General features: G+C 46.2%; 1 protein-coding gene across 1 annotated transcript in view; it reads right to left on the bottom strand.

Moving 5' to 3' along the window:
* The window catches only part of ATP1A1 (ATPase Na+/K+ transporting subunit alpha 1), a 28,620-nt gene extending 7,435 nt beyond the window's left edge, over positions 1 to 21,185 (bottom strand). The window contains exons 1-15 of the mRNA XM_067302201.1: positions 21,008 to 21,185; positions 13,898 to 13,999; positions 12,629 to 12,688; positions 11,426 to 11,629; positions 10,957 to 11,070; positions 10,250 to 10,384; positions 9,943 to 10,060; positions 8,563 to 8,831; positions 7,202 to 7,400; positions 5,643 to 5,752; positions 4,297 to 4,431; positions 3,556 to 3,748; positions 2,870 to 3,045; positions 2,164 to 2,300; positions 146 to 296 (exon numbers count right to left, since the gene is read on the bottom strand). Of these exons, the coding sequence (XP_067158302.1) occupies positions 146 to 296; positions 2,164 to 2,300; positions 2,870 to 3,045; positions 3,556 to 3,748; positions 4,297 to 4,431; positions 5,643 to 5,752; positions 7,202 to 7,400; positions 8,563 to 8,831; positions 9,943 to 10,060; positions 10,250 to 10,384; positions 10,957 to 11,070; positions 11,426 to 11,629; positions 12,629 to 12,688; positions 13,898 to 13,999; positions 21,008 to 21,019 (2,115 nt within the window). The 5' untranslated portion in view covers positions 21,020 to 21,185. The remainder of the gene's footprint in view (positions 1 to 145; positions 297 to 2,163; positions 2,301 to 2,869; positions 3,046 to 3,555; positions 3,749 to 4,296; positions 4,432 to 5,642; positions 5,753 to 7,201; positions 7,401 to 8,562; positions 8,832 to 9,942; positions 10,061 to 10,249; positions 10,385 to 10,956; positions 11,071 to 11,425; positions 11,630 to 12,628; positions 12,689 to 13,897; positions 14,000 to 21,007) is intronic.
* Positions 21,186 to 23,552: the final 2,367 nt, after the last annotated feature.

Here is a 23,552-nt window from a genome sequence, read left to right as displayed (position 1 = left end):
AGGCCAAAGTCTTTTGTCTGGCCTTTTATCTGAGGACACCAAGAAGGCTAAGCCCTGCCATTTCAGAAGGCAACACTGGTTGGTAGTTTATATGCAAGTCTAAGAACTTCTCTAATGTAAATCCTTGGGCTCTCTTGCTCTTTACCTGTCGCTGGCAGCCTTCCACAATTATAAGCTTCTGCTGAGGAGATGTCCTGGCAAAGACAATTTCTGTATGATGAGTCAGAATGTCATCCAGTTGCTCACTAGTCATATCTTTCAGATCTGTGCCATGAACAACACAGGCCTTTGCATCTCTGCAATCAAGAGACAAGGTAATCACCAGTTAACTTCCATAATTTTAGTTGCATTTGCCCCCATTAACCTATGAACTCTTCATTACTGTAAGGGAGAGATCTAGCTCCTGCTGCATGTGACTAAATACGAGTCCAGGCAGCCCCTGCACAGAGGTTTGATGCTCTAAGTTTAAAGACAGATAGGCAATGCAAGGAAAAAGGCAACATGATAGTGCCAAACAGACAGAAGCCCATGAGCAGCCCAGTTGTTTCTATGGTTTTAAAGGCATCAAGGCAAAGACTGTTTCACAGCTCTTGCTCTCCCTGCAAGAAGGGAACATCTGACTCAGATAGTAAGCTTTCAACATCAGAAGAGATGCTGTGGTCTTCTGCAGGCAATCCTTTTTGCAACAAACTGTTCATCCACACTTGGCTCTTCACAGAGAGCTCCTGCTATGCCAGTTCAGTCTCTATTTTATGCACTTCAACAACAAAAGTAGGCAACCTTTATATTTAGACTAGTTTGGTACCCTGCATGCTATGGCAAAATACCACCTCTCTAACCCAGCATACCATCCCTTATAGGTCCAGATTATTCTTGCAGCTAGTGACATCACAGTTTAGACAGGGAAATTCCTTCCCCACCCTTACAGCCAGCTGCTAAAATGCTCAGTCACACAGCCCAGTGATCCTCAGCCTGCATTACTAGGTTATGAAGTTACCCTCAATAAAAAGAGGAATTCAGCCACAATATTTGTCCTCCCCAAGCAATTCAGTCCACAGGGTGTCTCTATTCACAGTTCATAAGCTATGTGGCTACCCTCCAGCCCAAACAGAGGCTGGGTCAAGCTAAGCAATGCAGACAGCCCAGCCATTCTGCAAACAACCTGCTTATGCCAAACCACATTTTCTTAGGATGTCTCAGTTCTACGTGAGGCTATGAAGGAAAACATTAACCCCTAAGAAGAAAGGGAATTCCATCTTCACATTAAATGCCTTGATTCTGCTTGTAGTGACCAATTACTGTCAATTCTACCACCCAGCCCTAGACCTGCTCTATTTGTCCACCTGTAATCAGACTCAGAACAGAGTTTGAGCACAAAAGGCACAGAACTCTGCTTTGAGCGATCAAATCTACAGGCAGCATTTCAGCTCCTTTCTCTAAACAGTATAAAACAGTTAACCAGAGTTGACCTTTCTTAGCCCATTCAGATTGCATTGTGACTAACCAGTCATTTTCTATCAGAATTTTCCCATGAACCTATAAGCAGTTCTTACTAAATATGCTTGACTAAATGTATGTTTGGGGGCAAAACTAGACTTACCCTCTATTTAAGATCTGAAATCACAGGGGTCTGTGGTTTCAGACTCTGCAGCAGCATTGCTTCAACAGTCCCCAGGCAGCCATCTCCCTCCCCCATGCCCTTTTTTCTAGCTATTCTTTCTTGCTCTCTACACTGGGCCAACACACAGAGCTTACAAGTGACACGAGCCAATGGGGGAAATGCTCAGCTTAGAGGGAAAAAAACGTTATGCTCCCCAAAAGAGATATCCCCCCAGTCAATTGTTTCCTTGTCCTAATGTGGGGACAGGCAGCTGTGGAACAGGAGCAAAGAAACTGCTCAAGTTTTCTATGTAGGCCTTATCCCTAACTACTTCCTCTGTGCAAGAGACTGGTATTTACAAACATATTCAAAACAGTTTTGTGCATTCTTCACATAGCACATGATACATGTTGAAGAGCCACAACATGCTGAGCTAAGCAGATGCCGAGCTTTTCATGTCTGGCAAGATGCTGAGAGGTTAAGCACTTGCTTCTTATTGTCTTGGATAATTATTCTCTGTGCAGCTCTGGCAATCTTGCCTGCCCTTCCCCACCAGTCAGTACCTAGGGTTGACCTGGCTGACAGGAATGTTGAGCCGAGCAGCAATATCTTCTACTGTCTCATTGCCCTCAGAGATGATGCCGACACCCTTGGCAATGGCTTTGGCAGTGATTGGATGGTCTCCAGTAACCATGATAACCTGAAATACAAACAGCAGACTGCTGTGAAAGCCTTGTCTATACCACAGAGCAGCACTGCCCCAGAGATAAGGTCCCTTGACACTGAAGGCCACGTGGCTTTTCCTCTACAAAATGGTCCTGGCAAAGAGCAAGCCTGAGGTACAGACAATATAACCTATTACCAGTTTGCAAGGGTTTAAGGTGGATGGACAATAAAACTTGTAGTCTTGAGTCAGATTTCCAGTTCCATTTCCAATCTGTGCTTTGCTCATCCCTGCTCAGTCAGTAGTATGGGACACATGAGCCAAATCAAATGCTCTGAGACAAAAATCAAATAATCAGTGTACTGTTAGGGCACTAAGAGTTTGGCATCCAACTCATTTTTCAGCATGTAATACCATCCTAGGAATTTAACTCAGGGATATTAAGCCTTAAGAAGAATTTGTTAAACCCTGAACAACCAGATCTTTAGAAATGCATCTGATCAATACTTCCCTTCACTCACACTTCAGCATTGCACAGGATATGTGAAGCTCTTTATACACACAGGTTTAAAAGCAAGGCTATTTTCAGCCCAGGAAGAAGCTACCTTGATTCCAGCACTTCTGCATTTGCCAACAGCATCTGGCACAGCAGCACGAGGAGGGTCTATCATAGACATCAGTCCTACAAAGCAGAGTTTCTCTACAGGAAAGTTTACTTCATCTGCATCAAATTGGAAGCCTTCAGGAAACTGATCATCAGGTAGAGCCAAGTGACAGAAGCCTGCAACACATTTAAAGACATGTTTATTCTATTCCTACATACTGGGAGGCAGAGATGGGGAGCAGCGAACACTTACTGCTTCTGCAAACAGCTACACAAGAACAATAGGGCAGCTTCAGTGTTCAGGAGTTTAGCCAGGGCTGCTGAGATAGGAGTCACACTCATATTCTGATAACTAATAGCTGTTGCTAGGTACCTAGCCACAACTTGGTTCACGTGCAGTGGAGCAAATCTAATACGATGTGGGCCCATGGAAACTGAAGATCCCAAAAGCTTTGCTTCATTTTGATCTAGGCAACCCAGTTGCTGGAAAAGAAAGGACCCTGCAGGCTGCCTTTTAGATTAAAGGCTGAAGGCAGGACTGTTCCTATATGAATTGTCGAAGTGACCTTGACCCAGCGCTACGGTTACACTGTGGGAACAGGGCACAACCCTACATTTAATCTGCAGGACTCTGCAGACGAGTGTGAGGGACAGATCTTGTTATTTACTAGGACTGCTTTTCCTCACCTAACACTCTCTCGCCAAGGCCTCCCAACTCAAGGTAGGCATTCTGAAAAGCATCTTTAGTTTCCTCATCCAGTGGTTGCTCTTTGCCATGAATGAGAATGGAGCTGCAGCGATCCAAGATCCTCTCTGGGGCTCCTTTCATCACCAGCAAGTAACGGGATTCTGCTGGATTTGCATTCTTGTGGATAGACAGCTAGGGTAGAAGAAATTGAACAGTTTTCTAAACATGTGAAGCAAAGTTCATGAATAAGCACCATCACTTAGTGTTTTGTGATTAAAGTAGCTTAGAACAACTTGCAACATTCTGCCCTAGTTTTCACATTCACCAGCACTATGAAGATGCCTGCAAACAGGGGAGTTATTGAATATTCTTTAACACTACCACATAACCACAGCTGCGGCAGGGGCTTTCTTGTATCCATGTTCTACCTTTAAGATCACTTCTCTGCATGCAGATTCCGAGATTTGAGCTCTTCTATTCTCCCTGCACCCTGACTGCACAGGCAGAAAGCACGCCTGGTCTTCTTCCAGCAGCTGACACTTCAGTGTCAAGGCAGCTCTGGAAGCACTTACACAATGTAAAATGAGCATGACTTGTTACTTAAATTCATAGTCTTGGGTACTCTACAGGTAGTGCTGGCTAGATAAGGTTTTGGTGCCAAAACAAGTTTTGAGACACTGCATGTGAATTTACATAAATGCTTCAAGTGATGGCTCTCCCTCACGAGGGCACACACTTACCTGGTACTTGTTGGTAGAGTTAAATGGTATTTCCACCACTTTGGGGTACCTTTCTCTCATCTCCCTGACAGAACCACAGCACAGTTCAATGCATTTTAGAAGTGCAGACTCAGAAGCATCTCCTGCCACTGCCCTCTGAGGAAAAAAGAAAGGAATAATGAACTAGAGCACATACCAGTGGACTCACCACAGAAGATCACACATTTTGAAAGGGCATATTCATATCAGCCCAATTCTAGCTTCAACATAACCCGATAGGAGAGCAGCAAAGGACAATTCTGTTATCTAGCACTGACAACAAATATTGCATTTCAGAAGGCCAGGCCTTCCGGTCTGAAAGAACAGTAGTCTTCTGATGCCAAAGTCAAGTCCCTTTTTAAAGGGCAGAGAAAGTCAGATAACTAGGTGCAGTCAGAAAATGAGGCTAGAAGGGAACTTCGAGAAGAATTAGGATACGCGATTTCTCAACTACCTGCTGTTCTTCATGGTATATTCTTCAAGTGACATATAGTAAGCACTAGATGAAGACTAATGACACACACAAAGAAACACACCCTTATGTACTCTCCCACCTCAAGACAAGATCAACTTAGAAAGCATCTGGCAGAGAAGGTTTAACCTCCTTTTTCCAGAGTAAGGTTAGCACTGGCAGAGACTGTGGGTGAGAGTTCTCAGCCCTGGAGATCTGAATGTTGTTAATGTCCTGCCTGAGTTTCTTCTGCTGCAATTTAAACCCATTGTTCCTCACACTTCTGTCCCCTTTGTCCATCAGATGATTTTTTTTTTTCTTTGTACATTAATTTCAGCCCTGGCTAGGTCACAGTTCAGATGCTGGAACCTGGATTGATTCTACAGAATTTGCACTAGTGCTGAACCAGCAAAAGCTTAAAAAGCTAAGATTTGCCAGTGGGAACAGAATAGCTAAACACAAACAATCCCACAACCTGCTGCTCCCCCACCTCTGGTGTCCAATTCTCCCAGCTTCCAAAACTGGGTGTTGCTGCTTTTAAATATACAAATACTGAAAGGGTAATTCTTGGAATGGACAGGCAATGCTAACTGCCTAGGAAAGCTCTAACCACACTACCTAGCTCTGTCAAATATCCTACTTGCCAAACAGATTGTAGATAGTAGCATACAGCAGGGAGCTTGCTGTGGGAAATGTCTTCCCAGTCTTATCTACTCTGCCCACAGCAAGTGGGCTATTAAAGTGCTAGACTGCATGAAAAACTAACAGCAGCACATGCCTGTCCACTCTGCAGTTGCTCCTGACACATGGTATTTAGCCTCACTATCATGTGGGGTGGGGAGAAGGAATATGACAAGTGCTTCTTTTAAGAACTCACCTTAAGAATAGGCACATTCTCCTGGTTGGCTTGAAACACAGCACGGTTGCAGAGACCTGCAACTCTGGACAAGGCAGTCCAAGTGGCTGAACTCTTGTCAAAGGAAGCACCTGAAAGCAGAGAAAGAGTGTCAAGAAAACAGGCTTAATGGTGAGTCGTCTTCTTTACCTCACAGGAAAAGGAAATTCGCTTATAGCCTGTTAGCACACTACATTTCTTTCCTCCCCTCCCTACTACTTTCCAGGTACCTGGTGAGCAGTTGATTTTTACTAGAAGATCTGAGGATAAAATGGTTACATGGAAAGAAGATACCTCTGCTTTCAAGATTCCAGATAACAGCTGCATCCAGCAGCAGCAGAAGCTAGGCTGACAACAAAAAGCAAGAACAAGAAAATCTGGACAAGTAACATCCTTTCAGAGGGGGATGAGGAAGCAATACTGAGTTCCTTCTCTAGGTTATCTCACTTTATCTGTCACCTGGAACTGAATGGAATAGCTCCCAAAGGAATGATGCTTAAATACAGAGAGATCCTACTTCACCCATGCTGGCTCTTAAGCTGGCTTCAAGGGAGATGAATTGAACAGACAGATAATTTGTAAGCTAATATACTTTCCCTGAAGGGAAATCACATAGGTTTATTTCTACTGCAGCCAAGCCAAGTGTTACCAAACCAAATCTGAGTGCTTCCAAATAATACTTTATTTACAGCTTTTTTTAAACCACTAGTACAAAGTACCAACTAAGAAGAAAGCAGCTTTCAGAAATGGTTCCTACAAGCATGATGCTTTGAGGCAGAGGAGGGAGGGAGTAGGAAAAAAGATCATGTTAGTAATATGGTGCAACAACAATGTTTCATAAGGTGGATGACAGAGCTAGAGAAATTCTGAATTTGGCTGCACTAAATGTAGTTCTGGAGAGGTAAGTACCTCTCTTTCAATGGAATAGCATGCCGAGATTTCGGATTCTTAACAGGAAGTTTCTTCCAGATATTAGTAAGTCTTACATTTATTTCATTCATTGCTACCACTCTGACCACAGCCAGGACATTCTGGGAAAACCCCTGTTCTTAAGGGTAGCAGACTATTTCAACATAGCAAATTCCAGCATATGCCCAGTCTCAAGTAGTTATTATCAGGGTCAATACCTCTTCTGTTTGCACTTTCAAGGCTGTGTGTATGACCCAAGACAGGCAATTCCATTTGGTATATTTTAGAAAAAATAATCAGGTGTTCAAGAACGGAATAAAAAGTATTTTTACCTACAGGACAGACTTAAGGGGCTGAACATTCCTGAGTCTCAAACTCCAATGGAGAAATTTGGAGCAAGAGCAGCCTATATGTCATTAATTGATTAAACAACCATGGTACTGTGCAAAACTCCACAGGTCACGCTAAGCCTTTAATGCTAGTTATAGATCATGTTACAAATCCTTGCACTATGAACCAGACTTGGACTGGCTAGCTACAAACACAGGAGTTCTTAGAAGCACAGGTGTACAGGAAGGCCCACAATAAGCCCTTTACAATGAGATGCCTCAAGTGCAAAGAGATAGTCTTACCACTCTGATTCTCTGTGGTATCAGCCTCATGAATCTGATTGTCAAACCACATGTGCGCAACTGTCATGCGGTTCTGCGTCAGAGTGCCTGTTTTGTCAGAACAGATGGTTGATGTGGAGCCCAGGGTTTCCACAGCTTCCAGGTTCTTTACCAAGCAGTTCTTACGAGCCATACGCTTGGCTGTTAGCGTCAGACATACCTGGAGGCAAAGGAGAAGACAACAGATTAGATATCCTTGTGCACCAATACACTGCTACCCAACTCACTGCAGACATGAGATGACAAACTGCATGCCTTGCAGTGATTCCTTAACTCCTCCATGCTCACCCTCCCACTGCAAGATAAGCAGCAACAATTTGGTCCAGCTGCTAGGTTTAGACGATACTGCACTTCTCCACAAAACCTCCAGAAAAAAAGTGCTGTACACTTTTACAGGTACTGCATCACAGGTGTGCTGCTTGTTGCAGATTGGAGTGGGGTCCTTGAGTTTAACAATCCCAACAGAGCTCTGGGGCACAAGGCCACAGAGCTAAGTGCCTTTTAGCTCCAAGAAAAAGGACTCACAAGGCTCAGTCTTCTGCTTCTCAGTGCATTAGGAAGGAAACACACCTTAGACTAACATTTTAGCTAGTGTTGCAGCTCCATAATCACAGAAGCTCTCAAAACAGGTGGAGATGGGCCATGTACAAGGAGGTCCAAAACAGCAAGCAGGCAGCCCCAGCACCCTTTCTCACCAGAAGCTGTCTGGTGCTAGATCCCAACTCTTCATTCCTCAACTCAGCTGCTGCTCTGCACCCTAGGGCTTCATGGTATCTAGCCCTGTCCACCATCACTCTTTACAGTTGAGCAGTCCTAGATACTCCCACCATCCCTCTGGGAAATCAAATTTTTAAGACCCTGTGCAGCTCCCAGATCAAGAGCTGGACTAGAGTGAAACTTACTGGATGCTCTGCTAGTCCTTCAGGGTTGGAGGGACTGATGTGTGTGTATGGAGAAGAAACCCTAAAGCAACTGTTTTCCTAATGGAAGGGCCCCTCCCTGCCATGGAAAAAGTGAAGGAAGACAAGTTCAGAACTCCTAGCCTTGCTCATTTCAGTTCTGTGACACCAAGCCTCCATGCACATCTATAAATTAGGGACACACCTACATTAAACAGCTGCAAAACCTGGCATCCACATGACCTTGGCACCTCACTGATTTGGGCAACTGGTTTGAGAGCAAGTTTATAAGACCTGGCCCTATGCACTCAGCACCAAGAATAAGGTTTACTGCTGAGAACACACACCAAGCACAAGCACTATTTCCTTAAGAACCATGTGTGTAATCCATTCCACTCAACCTTCTCTCCCAACTTCACTCACCGTGACTGTTGCAAGCAGTCCCTCAGGGACATTGGCAACAATGATCCCAATGAGGAAGATTACAGCTTCCAGCCAAGTGTACTCAAGGATGAGCGAGAGGATGGAGAAGCTGACACCCAGGAACACAGCTACCCCAGTGATGAGGTGGATAAAGTGCTCAATCTCCATGGCAATGGGAGTTTTCCCCCCTTCCAGTCCAGAAGCCAGACACGCTATACGGCCCATCACAGTGCGGTCTCCAGTGTTAATGACAATGCCACGGGCAGTGCCTGGAAGAGAGGCAGACTTTAAAAAACAAAACCTGTCCTAAAACATACTATACCGAGTACAAACTAATAACAGATGCGCAAGGGTTCCTTCAGCCTGTCCTGGAGTTCAGCAAGCCTTGTCCAAAATATCGCAGGTGGGCATTTGACTAGGCCAAAATCTCCCACCATAGCTTTATTACTGTCTAGCTCCAATTACTTTTGTTTAAAGGGCTGGCACAGGATTCCTGCATGACTATATTGTATGCCCTCTCCCTTCTATCCCAGAGAATCAAGAATCCACTCGGTTCAAGTATCAACTGCATAGAGAGTTAGAGGAAGCCATCTTCAAGAAGTAGGTGGTGCCCTCTTCCCTTCTTTAATAGAAGGCCTATTTTTTTTCTCTCCAAGACTCTTGAGGAAGATCAAGAATATGCCTCATTATTGCAAGATTGGGGGTAGGGGGGGATGGAGAGAAGGAGAGGGGAAAGAAGAGTAGGAAAGTTTCCAAGTACTAAATACATTTTAATTTTTGGGGCAGTTTGCTGTCAAGAGAGAACATGATATGGTAAAGAGTCAACTTCTGCACCATCACAGGATAGTCATACCTTGATATCCTTGCGGATGTGGATAAAATACCACGGGCTTTAGCACAAGCAGTGCCTACCACCACACTCGGAGCTGCTACAGGAAATTCTGCCCGAGATGTTCTGGAATTCCTGCCTTCTGCAGCAGCTGTATTATTTCCAATAGCTCTGCCTGACCATTTTGGTTCACGCTTGGTATCTACACTTTAACACTGCTGTATTTAGACAGTCAGGCTTAAAGATCCACCACATAGCTGCCAGTACAACCCCTATTTACTGCACTCTCTCCAGCCTGAGTTGCCCCTCCCAGCAGATGTGTAACTCTTGCAAGAAACCAGTTAGCAGTGCTGTAGAGTCTTCTCTGCCCACTGCACAGTATTGTAGTCGGAATGGACATAAGCCTTTGCTGGGAACTTCCAGCCTGCTCTTGTACAATAGGACTGGGCTCCCAACTAGTGCACTAACCATGAACAGCATTCACATTGCTTACCTAAGCAGTTCATTCCCTAGCACTGTTAATACTTTACAAAACTAGGATAGTTGCATACCTTCTACACAGTTGGTAGAAAAGAAGGCAATGTTCCTGGTCTCCAGTGGGTTCTCATTGGTGAAGTCTGGAGACCTGGTCTGAGGCTCTGATTCCCCAGTGAGAGAGGAGTTGTCCACCTGCATGGAAGAGATTATTGCTTCATACACAAGCAGACAGATGCTTCAGTGATAAAGGCTAACACTATGTACTTCCCACCTTTCTCTTCCACCACCCACTGACAGCATAGAAGACATTCTTTGAAACCAGACTAATTTATCATCCTTCATTATGGCATGAGGTTTTCAGAGACATGGTTACCACTGTACCTTGCAACCATGAGCAGATATGATCCGAAGGTCAGCTGGAATTCTGTCTCCTCCTTTCACCTCCACCAGATCTCCAACTACAACACTTTCAGCATTTATGCTCATCTTCTCACCATTTCTGACTACAAGAGCTTGCTGAAAGACAGTAATGAAACAATCCATATCAAAGGCAGCTCTTAAGAAGGTGCATGAAACTGAGTCTCTTAAAATAGTTGTTCTATGGTTCTAAGAAGTTTCTGCTTAGAGTAATGTTCACCTCAGACAGGCATGTGATTTAAGAAAAATAGCTGGTTTTTTGATATTGAATTTCTTTGCTGCCAGGATGGCAGTAAGATGGTTAAGTATGATACTGACACTGTTTATGAAGGAATTTGGGTTTTAAGGCTTACTCATCACCCAAATTACTGTACTCCCCAGACTAGCCAGAAAGCGTCCTACAAGTGTTAATAAACTTCCAGAACTCACAATGCTCTGGACTATTAGCATAATCACTGGGAGCATAACTGGAGGGGGTGTTATATGCCTCAACATTAAGAGCAAGTTACCCACACTGACAGCTTGGCACAAGAGACATCTTGTCTGCTAAAGACCAATACATACCATTCCCATCAAGGCAGGCCTTTTGCAATTGAAACCCATGTTTAAAGCAGGTAAAAGCCCCAAGTGAGCTACAGTTCAGCAGGTCAAGCAAATGAGTTGTTCCATACCTGAGGCACCATGTTTTTGAAGGACTCCATGATCTTGGAACTTTTTGCTTCTTGGTAGTAAGAGAAACAGCCAGTAATGATAACCACAGCTGCCAACACAATACCAAGGTATAGCTACAAGGAACAGAAAGAGTGGCTGAGAACATGATCTGGCTGAAAGGCCTACAGTTTCTCCAGATCAGTTGCTTGGTGATTAAGTGCCCCACTGCAAAGTGTGAAAGTACTTGCAATCTCTGTACATTTTGTACACAAAGACTGCCCACAAGCTAATGTTGCTAACACAGCATGAAGGAAGTCGGCTGTTTCTTTCATTATGTGGAAGCATTCCAAGACATGTTAAGGTCACCCACTAAATTTCCCGTGCTTATGGGAGAAGTTTCTGGACTGAATGCTTAGAGGAAATAGATCTGCTTGGAGCCAAATAGGCTGCTCAGCCTGCCTTTGAGGTAAAGCAGACATTTTTACTTACATTATCATTATTGGGCTCCTCCTCCATTGCACTTTGTATGCCATAAGCTAGAAAACAGAGAATAGCGCCAATCCACAGCAAGAGTGAGAATCCTCCAAAGAGCTGCCGACAGAACTTTACCCATTCAGGAGTGGTTGGTGGTGGGGTGAGGGAATTTGGGCCATCACGAGCCAAAATCTCAGCTGCACGTGCAGGTGTCAAACCCTAAAAGTGAGGTGAAGAGAGAAGAGGGATTCCTTTCAGGGACATCGTGGCAGGACTGACCAGAGAAGGTACTTTTGAACTCATTCATCTTCAGCTCAAAAATGCAGGAATCCTGTTACAGCAACAGGGAGATTGTAACAAGGAATGGAAGCCTGTAAAGCTGCCAGGGCTCTGCAACACAACTGCAGGATGTGAAAGCTTGACACTGAAAGAGGAGCTAGAGGATGTTGCATGCTACATGAGGAGCCTGCAGACCATGGAACTACAAACACTGAAGGAAGGCAGGACAAGTAGGCTACAGCAGTGGACTTCCAAGCTCTGAGAAGCAGCCCAGTCCAAATTATAGAACAAGTGAAAGCTGGGGCCATGAAGATGGCAGTTGGCTTTCCAGGAAGTTGAGCTTTTAGAAGCCAAGGTCCTTGACAGAAGTATGCAAGTCTCTATGCTCTTACAGAGTAAGAACAGGCTTGTTGCTATATGCAATCCTGCAAAAAAACCCCTAGTAAATAAAAAGCAAGTGAGCAAAGGTATGAAACCACTGCAGTGCTACTGCACTGGACTTCAGGGTTAGCCAGGGCAATTACACACCTCTTTTTATGAGGAGAGTAAAATTTTAACTGCCACTGGCCACCATTTAGTCTCTGGGCATGTGCTAGCTCACTAGACTATTCGCAACAGGAGACAAACATTTGCCTTTATTAAAAGCTTCTAAGGGAAAAATCCAAGAATCAACTTGACCTTGGAACAATCCAGAGGCAGATAACAGTGACTTTGTTTCTAACAAAGTCATGAAAGTATTGCAGCCAGGCTGCATAGTGGGAGGACAGAGAGAAGTATTTGCGAGCTCAACTATTTTCCCAAAGCCTGGGAAACTTAACTGGAGGAGTTGAGATTAAAAAAAAAAAGATCACCCAAATCTCCCCTTCATGAAATGCTTTAAGCAGAGACTGTTCCTTTTCAGATCAAGACAAAGCAGGACAGAAAACGAAGTCTACCTACTCGATTCAAGTCTGTTCCATATTTACGATGAAGTTCATCAAGGCTCAGCTTGTGGTCATCCTGAAAGAAAAAACAGTGAGGGGAAGATAACAGTCCCTACAAATTGGTCAGCAAGAGCTCAGTGATTTGCCTCCCTCCTCTCCCCCCCCCCAACCCCCTTCAGTAACAGCTCAGTGAGACAGCAAGACTCCAGCTTATCTTCTCTCCAAAGAGAATCTCTATCTCACTCAGCAACTCTAGACAGCCTTGTTATCAGTGTTCTTGTGGCTATTTGGAGATGATATGACAGCTTTCTAACAAACTCCGACCACATCTCAGTGCAGTCTTTCTCCTCCCTGCAGATTCTGTGAACTCTCAGTGTTTTTTTGGGGGGCGGGGCGGGGGGCACAGCGTGTCAGGAAAGAAGGCAGGAGTGTACAAAAGCTTAGCCCTGTAATTTCACACATGCTTTCAGTAACACTGCCAGCTTAAGCAGTGTTTCTCCCCCTAAAGAGGCTCCTTTTATAGCCAGGTTATTTTTCAACTGCATCAAGTTCCCCATTGGTGCACAGCACTGCCTTGCATAAACACTTGTGCTGGAGAGAACAGACACTAAGCTAGCATTGCTACTGAACAGAAAACCTGATCCTGGAGCAAATTTCAGCCTCTCCTCTCCCTAACAAGCATGGCCAAAAATGTGAGAGCCCAGACCAAAATCCACAGCACATCAACAGCTCTCCTTGAAGTTGATAAGGTTTTGATCTAAGCTGGATTCTGCTTATACACATATGCACATCATCCAACATTCACAGACAGGGATGGAAATCTCACCACAGCATCATATGTGATTAGAAGGAATACTACTACTGAGGTCTGAGCAGAGGCCAACAGCAAATGGAGCCGTACAGACTCAACTCCTCAGCTGGAGTGAAAATAGCAGTCTCATCCACATGACAGCACAATAAAGCCTGCACTGCTGTTATCTAGACAGCCTGAGTGAGGAAATGCAGCTACACTTTGCTATGCGTAACACAGGCAACCAGACGCTTGAGTTTTATGCCAAGTGCCTTTCAAGAAGTGACGTTTTCAGAGCCTACTGCACGCTCATCTGGACTAAAATACCTGTAGGATGTCTGGCTTGGAGATACAGGGGACCAGAAGGAAGATCACTGCCTTCAGTCACCATGCTGTCAGCTCAACAGCTCTTTCCTCCAAAAGTTGTGTGAGGTGCAGGGCTTTGGAGGCAAAGAACAATCTTAAAGCTGTTCTTTCCCTGCCTCATGCTCTTACCATTGAGACCTCCTTTTTCAGCTCATCCATGTCTCTCTCCTTCCTCTTTTTCTTTGTGCCATGCTCTGATGTAGCAGTAGGCTCATATTTGTCTCTTCCAGCCTTTAAAAAAGAAAAAAAGCATAGTATTGTAAGAAACACCTACAGTCAATTTCTACAGCAGTAAATGTCAGTTGTGCATATATGACTGCAGGACACACAAAATGATTATGGTTTAAATAAAGTTATGCCACTTTAATAACAAACAAGCTAGTAAACAGACAACTCTGCTCAGCAGCATCCATGATGCACAGATTACAGCCACACATTGTACAAGATCAGCTAGGAGGAAATCAGACTATATGCTCTTCAGTCAGTTTCCATGTGAGCCCCAGCTCAGGCTGAAAGTAGAAGACCAGAAGAAAGCAATTCCTAGGTGCAAGTGTACGTTCCCTTCAAGGCATTAACTCCCCCTCCCTCACAATCTTTCATATCCTCCAGGAGGGAAAGGAGCATCCTATCAAGATTTTTTTTTTTTTTTTAAAGTGTTACCTCTAACTCTAGTCAAATTTGGGGGATAGGTTCCAAACGCTTATTCTCAAATTGGTATTCCAGCCGGAATCTTTATTCAGATGGATTTTTATTTCCTTTAATTGCAACTGTTTCTGCATGAAACTTATCTATACTTAGATGTGGTCCTAAGTATAATCCTAAACAAAAGAAATGTAGGCTCCATCTATAAGGTATCAAAACCAGGCACCAGTATGGCACTGCAATGCAGTTTCTCCTTTAAATCCTCTACAGATTTCCAGACTCACAAGTCTCCAATGGCAGATTTTTCCTCCCTTCTCTTCTGCAGAAGACCTATTACATCCCTGCCAAGTTTTATGCCACGGCACTTTCACCCAATAAGAACTGAGGAGTATTTTGAGATGAAACAGCAGTTAACAGCAACACAGTCAAAACAGTAACAAGATTAAGAGGAGGGTTCTGAGGCAATGCCTTGCTGTTTGCACAAGCACCTCAAATCACAGATTTGATTCCCTAGAGCAATCTGGACATAAACTATTGTTATAATCCAAGAATTGTCCTGTTGAATGACAAACACAGAAAGGTTTTTTTGTTATTTACTCTGAGAAGCAGAAACCAAAAACAAAAGTGAAACTGCAGAAATGAAAAAAACAACTTCTAAGAAATCTGTCAGACACACTAGACAAAGATTTTTTTATTTTTATTTTAAGTCCCATGCACACCACTCTGCAACTGTATTTGTACACTTCACAGACACAGGAGTCCCTTCATGTAAGGGGAGGCAAACTTTGAATTCCCCATATTCTTGCATGCAGCCACAGAGCTGTGCAGTGGAAACTTTTTAAAATAAATGCAGTAGATCCTAGCTGTTTGCCTCCTTTCATCCAGGAAAAAGGCACAGGACTACAGATTGTCAGCATTCTTGACATTCTCTTCTTGGCACCAAAACTCCTATTTCATTATTTTGTCTAAAATTAAAAAAAAAGGTGAAAACCACAGAACTTAAAACAGCATAGTCCACACATTCCAGCATCACAAGAATTTGCCAAAGGGCAACTTGCAGAAAGTCACCATGAAGCTTCCTTTTTTCCTTTAGCCTTAGATTCAAATAACTGTCTATTAGACCTTCAGTAGTAGTCAAGTCCAGACAGTCCCACACAAAACACATGCTTCTTGATTACTGCTCAAAATGAAAAGTGGCTTCATACGAAAGTGATGAAGCTGTGGCTTTGATTAGCATTCTATCATCTTCAGTTTCAACTCTTTCTTCAAAAAAAAAAGCTTGGCAAGCTTTTGCAGGTGGTCTTAGCACCCCTGGTTCTTAGAAGCTTCTGAGAACTACAGTCACTTAACACACACAGAGAGGAAGGAAGAAAACAACCCAAGAATATAAGAGTTTCTAGCTCTTATAGCTAGAAAGGCCACCTACAAGTGGGCAAACATTAAAAAGCCCACTGCCTCTGTTCAAGCATGATTTGCAAAAAGAAATAGAAAAGCCATTAGCTGCAATCAGGACAAAAAAAAAAAAAGACAGTGAGGTTACTTGTTTCTTTAAGCACCTGAGTATTTGACATCCTACTGAGGAGCTCAGAGCACCTCAGTTAAAAAAAAAAAAAAAAGCACAATTTACTCCTTTGTTGCCTTGCTATTGCATCCCAACCTTACAGAAAGTGTAAGTCAGTAGCATCAGCTTTAATTCTTGCTATAGGGTTATTTCATTCAGAATCTGAACTTCCTGTCCTATCATTCAAATCTGAATTTGACACACAGACCCTGTTTCTGCCTTCATGGCCAATGCCTCTCTTCTGGCAAGATGATCCCAATCTATTCAAAGGCCTGTGCTGCAAGGAGATGAGGAGTTCATCCCATCCCCTTTTCACTGTAAAATTTCCCTGCTCTCCCCTCCTTTTCCTGTCATACAATGAAGAAAACAAACGGTGCTCCTGACCTACATCTTATCAAGAATTAATCACATGGCCTGAACACAAAGGAAGGTCTGTCTCATCAGAAATGCCCCCCCCCCACCACCACTCCACTTAGCTGAGGAACTCTGACTCATCAAAACTGTGACAGGAAAAGCCACAGAACATAACCTTTTTTCATGCAAGCTTTTTCCATTGGCTGAAGCAGAACATTTGTACACAGGGATGCAAGAAGTTTTATACACCACCCCCTCCCCAAAGCCCTATTGTCTTTAAGATACAACTTGTGCTTTTCCGCTCTGTGCTAATTGAGCCATTTATGGCTGATACTTTAGACATGAACCATCATTAACAAGGAAATGGGAGGGGTATGAGTCAGCAGACAATTTCAGCAGTACCCTGTTCTGATACCACCTATCCTGACAAGCAATGTCAAGTAAAAGCCCAGATAAATTAAGTAGTCTCTGGAGGCCCAGTCTGTTCTAATATTTAGGTCGTTATCAACTGGGCAGAACAAATGGGAAAGTTACTGTCCTGCTGTCTCATGAGACAAACTTCAGTAAATATATTAACCAGATGAGTCATGTTAGTGACTATTACTATTGGATTGGAGACACTACTCTGCAGAGACCACACGTAATTTTAGCAAGGGACATAAATACCCTCTCTGGAGCTTTCTCACTCCCTTTCATAAGCTCTGCTCAACCTCCTATCTTTAATCAAAAGTCTAATTGACTGCATCAGTTGAACACATTCTCAGCAACTAGGACAGTACCACTTAACTTTTACTAAGCAGACATAATTTCTCATTGTGAACACTTATTGGGATTCAGCAAGCAGACTGCTGCTTCAGAGTCCCAAATTCCTGCAGGACAACCCCTTCTCACATGAAAAAGGATCTAAAATTTGCAAGACTTTTAATCAAGGTTGAAATGTGACCATCCACATACTTTAAGCGTACCCTGAATACTCTGAGTACTCGGACCAGTGTCTCCCCTGCTTCTTGAAGGCCCAGAAGCAGAACTGGCTTTCCAAACACTACTGGTGTGTGACTGAGGAGCCCTTCCTTTTTTTTTTTTTTTTGGGGGGGGGGGGATGCAAACTATGAAGTGTCATCTCCCACAACTCTGCGCCTGGAATATTAGCGTGTCTGTACTGTCAACCTAGACATCTCTAGTAGCTGTCAAACACATGAAGGATCAATGGACTGGACACAGTTCTCCCATAGAACAACTGGCAGCTTCAACTGCCCCTTAAAAGGGTCTGGGTTTTTGAACTGTGCTATTTTGCTGCTTTTGGCATGTCAGGATCCCCCCAGGTTGTGGGACTGAAACCCACAGGTACAGAACACTTGTCAAAGACCCTCCTATGCCATTACACCGCTTTGAGGAAAAAGTGTTGTCTGAGCCAGGGGTTTTCTTTGGCAAAAGGAATATCCTGTCACTCCCCCATACTAACAGAAGTGGGAACAAAGAAGATTTTTTTTTGGGGGGGGGGGGTGAACATATTAAGAATTCTTAAGTGCACTACACAAGGAATGCTTTGATTTGCATAATTTCCCTTCAGTTGATCCATTAAGAAATAAGCCTTCCTAGTTTCTAATAGCAGAAAAGCTTAACTAGGGTTCATGCATTAATATTATTCTCCAGAAGCAACTCAAAGCATACACTAATGGTTGTACTCCATATACATGTAGCATGGCAAATGTAATGAAACATGCTGCTGTCTGCAGACAGCTTCCAGGCAAGCACTGAGTAGAAATGAAATCCTGCCTGCTTTTCTCCACTACAGACAGTCTTTGATAGATCTGTTATTTGGGCCCCTCCCCTAGCTCCATTACCATTTAAAGTAAAACAGATGCTCCAGTCAGCTTCTCTTCAGAGCCATAGATGCAAGCACTTAGAGAGGTCTGTCTGTGTCAGACATACACACCCTTACTGTCTCTTCAATGCTAGGCTCCCATGGGAAAGAAGTATGGTTTCCTTTTTGGGCACCCTAAGTAAGGGCAGGCACTTGCTGTTCAGTTTTGCAATCATATACAGTCTTTTCCAACTTCTTGCTCTTTCACATCCACTTTTTTTCAGGGTGTCCCTATTACAGCATGCTTTCTCACTGCTAAATGAACCAATCTTGTGACTTACTAGCAGAAAGTCTGAGGCAGCCATACATTGCTGTATTACCCCTCACGCTGGGGGTTCAGTTTCAGGCCAAATTGCTTACTATGCACATAAGCTAAATCTTACTTTCATTAGAAATTATGTAACTCTCACTGATCAAGCCAAGATAGACTAAACTCCCCACTGAAGCCTTCTGCACCCTAGTCATGAAAGATTTCTAAGGCTTCTTTGAATGAGAGCATCCAGAAATCTTATCAACCCTTCCCCCACCCCCCATATTTATCTCTTAGATGACCTCGCACTGTGCACAGTGCCTATTCCTTCCAAATGACTACTATCCATCAAACCACCCAGTAGGCTGAAATACATTATGCTGGGCAACTGAGCTTAACAGGGGGGTGGTGGGGAACGCTCCTCAGGCCCCCTTTTTCAAATAACTGCCCTTTCAGCTGTGTTTGCAGTTCTCCTACCATTCATGTACTCATGACAATATTGCCACTGCTATACAGCACTGACTGACTCTGCACTGTCCTGATTGATATTTGAACAGCATTTTGGAAATGCAGAACAACTGTAAGCAGCAAGTGCTAACAAGCAAGCAGGGACAATCCTGGTACGCCTGTGTCTCTAGGAACCTCGTAGTTATGCTGTCTTCACAGAAGCAGAGAAATTACAAATTTTTCCAGGAAAGAGTCGGGGGGGGGGGGGGGAATTCTACCCCCCCAGTTGTACAACATCTGGAAGTAAAATATTTGGAAGGGAAAAGACCCCAAAGCTCTTACAAATAAAAAAAAACAAACCCACACATGGAGAAACGTTTTTTGTTTATTCCAAACAAAATCAGAGCAACCCAAGAGGTATTTCTGCTCCCCACACTGCAACATTTGATATTGTGATTGAAAGCCAGAATCTTGACTTCTGCTTTCAAGAGCCTTCAAATATTTCTTTTTAATAAAAATAAATATAATCTGAATTAAGGACTTCTTTTCATTGTTGGTTATAAGGTAGAAGACTAAAAGGAAACAAACTGCCAATATAACTCTTCACCCAAGTATACAGAAACTGTTGCACAGCACTCTGGGACACTTTATCACACCAATTAACCAGAGGGACATGATAAGTCTTGAATGATCACCTTCTCTAGTCCATCAAGTCTTATCACATCCTCGCTGGTACTAATAAGCAAATTAGTACTAACAAGCAGGGCCTTTTAGCCTGTCAGCTCCCCCCACCCCCAGGCCTCATGCCTCCAGAAGTCTAAAGTACTCTTATAATGGCCAAAAAGATATTAGAGCAGCCACACTTTCAAGCTGAGCTCCAAAAGGGCATCAGATAACATCACTTACAGAGCACATTTCTGTTTCCATGCTGACTAGAAAACTATCAGGCTAACCTTCAACCTGGAGCATGCTTTCACCAACAGCATGCACAAAGAAAAGGAGTGTTTATCATCTCAGAACTGTAGCCGAGAGGCTTTCCACAGAACGAGCTGTGGCAAGCTTCCTTCTCGTGCCTCATACCAGGACAAGGCACGACTCAGCTTTGAAAAACAGCACCCCAACTCCCACCCGCTGCTCGGCCTGCGCGGAAGGAAACCATAGAGGCGGTGAACACAAGGCGAACGCTACCCACCTGGGCAGATAAGGTTTAGGAGAACACGCCTAAAAGTTTAACGTTAGAATGAAACCGTCAGGCTCCTATTTATATATTCCGGCTGCTAGCCTTAACTTTTAAATAACTGTCTCCTCCGCCCTTTCTTTCCCGCCCGGCTTTCCCTGGGACAGAAACGCTAAGTGATTCCCGGCGTTGTAACCGCCAGAATAAGGAGCCCATTGACAGCGTCGCGCGGCCATTTCTTCAACCACGTCTTATTCCACCTCACCCTCCGCCCTGCTTCCCGGGGAGGGAGGGAGGGAAGGAGGCGCCCGCGGTTTGCCGGGCCTTTCGTTCCCCCCCGCCCCCGCAGACCTCGCCGTTACTTCCTCTCACGGAGCAAGCGGCCCGCCCCGAGGGAGCCGGCGGCCGCCGCGGGCACCCGGGGCTCGCCGGCGGTGTGTGTGTGTGCGCGCGCGCGTGTGTGTGTGTGCGTGGGGAAGGGGGCTCGGTGCCACCGGCCAACGGCCGCCACGGCCGTTGGCGCCCGCCAGAGCGCCGATCCCCCCGCCCGGCCCTGCCTCCCGGGACAGCGGCACCGGCACCATACGGCCCCGCCAGCCGGCCCCCTCCCCCTCAGCCCCACACAGCGCCGGCCCGAAGGGCCCCAGCGCCTCCCAGCCGGGCACAGACAAAGGCGGGACAGATCCGCGGACAAAGCGGCCGGAGCCGAGGCGCGAGGGGCGGCCCCCGCTCTGTCCCGGCCCGGCGCTGCCCTCCCTGCCCGGCGGCGAGCCCCGGCTCCGGCTCCTTGAATTTCCCACTCCCGGCCGCACGCCCACGCCCCGGGCATGCGCTCCGCCCCGCCACGGCTCACGCCGCCGCCGGCGGGGCGCGCCCGAGGGACGCCAGCCCGCCCCGGCCAGCCCTGCCGCCGCTCCGCAACCCCGGCGGCCGCCCCTGCTCACCCCCTTGCCCATGGTGCCGGGCGGCTGTGTGCGGGGCCTGCGGGTGCAAGCGAGGTGCGGGGCTCAGCGGCGCCACGTGTCCCGGCCGGCGGCAGGTGCGGAACAATAGCAGCAGCGCTCCGCCCGCGGCTCCGTTCTCCTCCGGCCCTTCCTGCTGCTGCTGCCGCCTCGCCTCCCTTCCACCCCCCCCGCGCCCCCGCCGGGATAGCTCCGCGCTCTTGCTGCAGCCACCCGCAACTCCAAACGCGGCCAGCTTCCCGCCGCCTAAAGAGCCCTCTCTGTGCCGCGCCGCGCCGCCCCGCCCCGCCTCGTCCCGTCGCCCCGCCCCTCCGCGCCCGCGGGCGGCGGGTAGCGGCCGCGGGGAGGGAGGGGAGGACTTGTGGGAGGGAGCGCTGCCAGCGGGCCCAGCCCCTCTCGCCGGCCGCGGGTGCTCCTTGGGGCTCACCTTGGCTGTCCGGGGGCGGGGGGGGCGGCAGCCGGGGCAAAAGGGAGGGACAGGGGCGTGCAAAGCGAAAGCGGCGGGCAGCGGGGGGCGCTGAGCTGAGCTGAGCTGCGCTACGGCGCGGGGCGGGCGGCGGGGGGCGCCGCGGCGCGCGGGGCCTCTCGTGGGGCCGCCGGCGCTAGCGCCATGTCGGGCCGCGCAGGCCCGGAGGGCGTCTCGGCCACTTCCCCGCTGACCCGGCTTTCCCGAGAAATCTGAAGCGGGGCGAGATTTACGTAGTTTATCGCTAACGGCCGTTATTTACAGTCACTGAAATTGCGTGGTGACAGGAGTCTCCAAGGTCACAATAGGAACCGGCCGTACTGTATCCTTCTCATTTCTTAAGTAAATATTGATTCACTCCCTGGTGCTTTAGAGCCACAGGTAGAAAGATCCTTGCATTCAGAAATCCAACTGCTCTCCACTAATATCCTGACAGAACATCAAAAAGCACCAAAGGGCAGATAACCTAGAGAGTTTCCCCCGAAAAACACAGCCCTGGAGGCAACACAGCTTAGTTTCTCCCTGAGAACAACCAGGAAGCCCTGCTTGAGTTGAAGCGGCAGGCAAGCAGTGCTGCTTAGCGCCAAGTGCCTTGGCAGGCCGGTGACGTGGTCACGCTGAGGAGGGCCATGGGCTTCCCTCCCCATTGCTCTTCCCCTTTCTGGTTTCCGCAGGGCCACGTAGAGGGACGCACGCCACACGGCTGTTTCTGATCACTGGTCTGCAACCGGGCTGAACCAAAAGGAGTGGGATGTGCTCGGTTCTAGCCCTGTGGCTTGTCACGGAGTATACAAGTTTTAGCGAAGGTTGTTCTGACTTGGAGATGATGTTTTTTGCTGCGAGGGGGGTGCTGCACTGGGGCTCGTGCCCAGAGAGGCTGGTGCATTGCTGTCCTTGCAGGTGTCACAGCCTGGCTCGACCAGGCTCTGGGCAACCCCATCTAACTTTGAAGCCAGCCCTGCTTTGAGGATTCAAGACCTCAGGCAGTACCTTTCCATCAAAGTCGCTCTCTTATTGTCTGCTACCACATTGGATGCTCAGTAGCCTTGGGTGACAGGATGCCTGAAATGCTTCAAACCTGCTAACCTAAGATTAAAGCTCATCCTGTATGCCAGTAGATGTGAATAAACTTGACAAAAATAGCTCTAACGGCTTTAAAGTTCAGTAATTACTACAGATTGTGGTCAGGACTCAGTGAAAAGTTATGGGGCAGGTTTCTATGCCCTGTATTGCTCAGGAGGTCTGACTAGGTGATCCTCATGGGTCCCTTTTATACTTAAAAATCTGGGAAAAACAGATGGATGCCAAAGTTGCTACTCTGTGTGTGTGATCAATTTGCTTTTTAATTATGCCTTCATACATTGGCAAAGAAAAAAAGCATCTGCTGTTTTTTGTTCATGACAGCTTAGCAGAGCCTACAGGACCCTGTATGGGCTGGGAAATACCCACCCTACTGTGGAAGTGTTTCAGTAGCCTCTTCCCCACAGGAGGGTTCCCCTGCTGAGAGCCCAAACACACTGGATTAGCTGTGGGGGCGCTGAGAACTGTCTTGCAGAGAAGAGCTTACATTCAGGTAGTTAAGCACTATTCTAGTAAGCAGGGTTTGAAACCCCCCTCAGCAGAAGACAACTTCAGCCTTTCGGGTCCTGGACAAGAGCTTTGTGATCAACCTGTTTGCTAACAGACCCTTTTATGCAAGGGGTAGAGATGCCATTACAACCATCTCCTGGCTGGTTGTGTTTTAAAAGAAGGTGGGAGGCTCCACAGCATTTGTGAAGCTTGGTCCTGTCACTGCGTTTTAGACCTTCTTTGGGAGATGCGGGTGGATCTCACACTTGAGTCCATGCAGACAAATGAACACTGTGTTTTGGGATTCCAGATGGGCTTACAAATGGCTTGGCCTGCTCAGTACTGAGGCACTTCTGGGACTGAACACAGTGAACTTTAAAGTAAAAACCTGTGGTGAGCTCAGATGCAATTTTAGAGGGCAAGGAGGAAGGAGTTTTTGGAGTCACATTTTTAACTTTCTGCCCAAGATCCATTTTATGCCGCTGATGGTCT

Source organism: Apteryx mantelli, chromosome 1 (assembly GCF_036417845.1).
Source record: "Apteryx mantelli isolate bAptMan1 chromosome 1, bAptMan1.hap1, whole genome shotgun sequence".
Taxonomy (NCBI): domain Eukaryota; kingdom Metazoa; phylum Chordata; class Aves; order Apterygiformes; family Apterygidae; genus Apteryx; species Apteryx mantelli.
The sequence above is the reverse complement of the archived record's forward strand: the minus strand, read 5'-3'. Positions and strand labels throughout refer to the sequence as shown.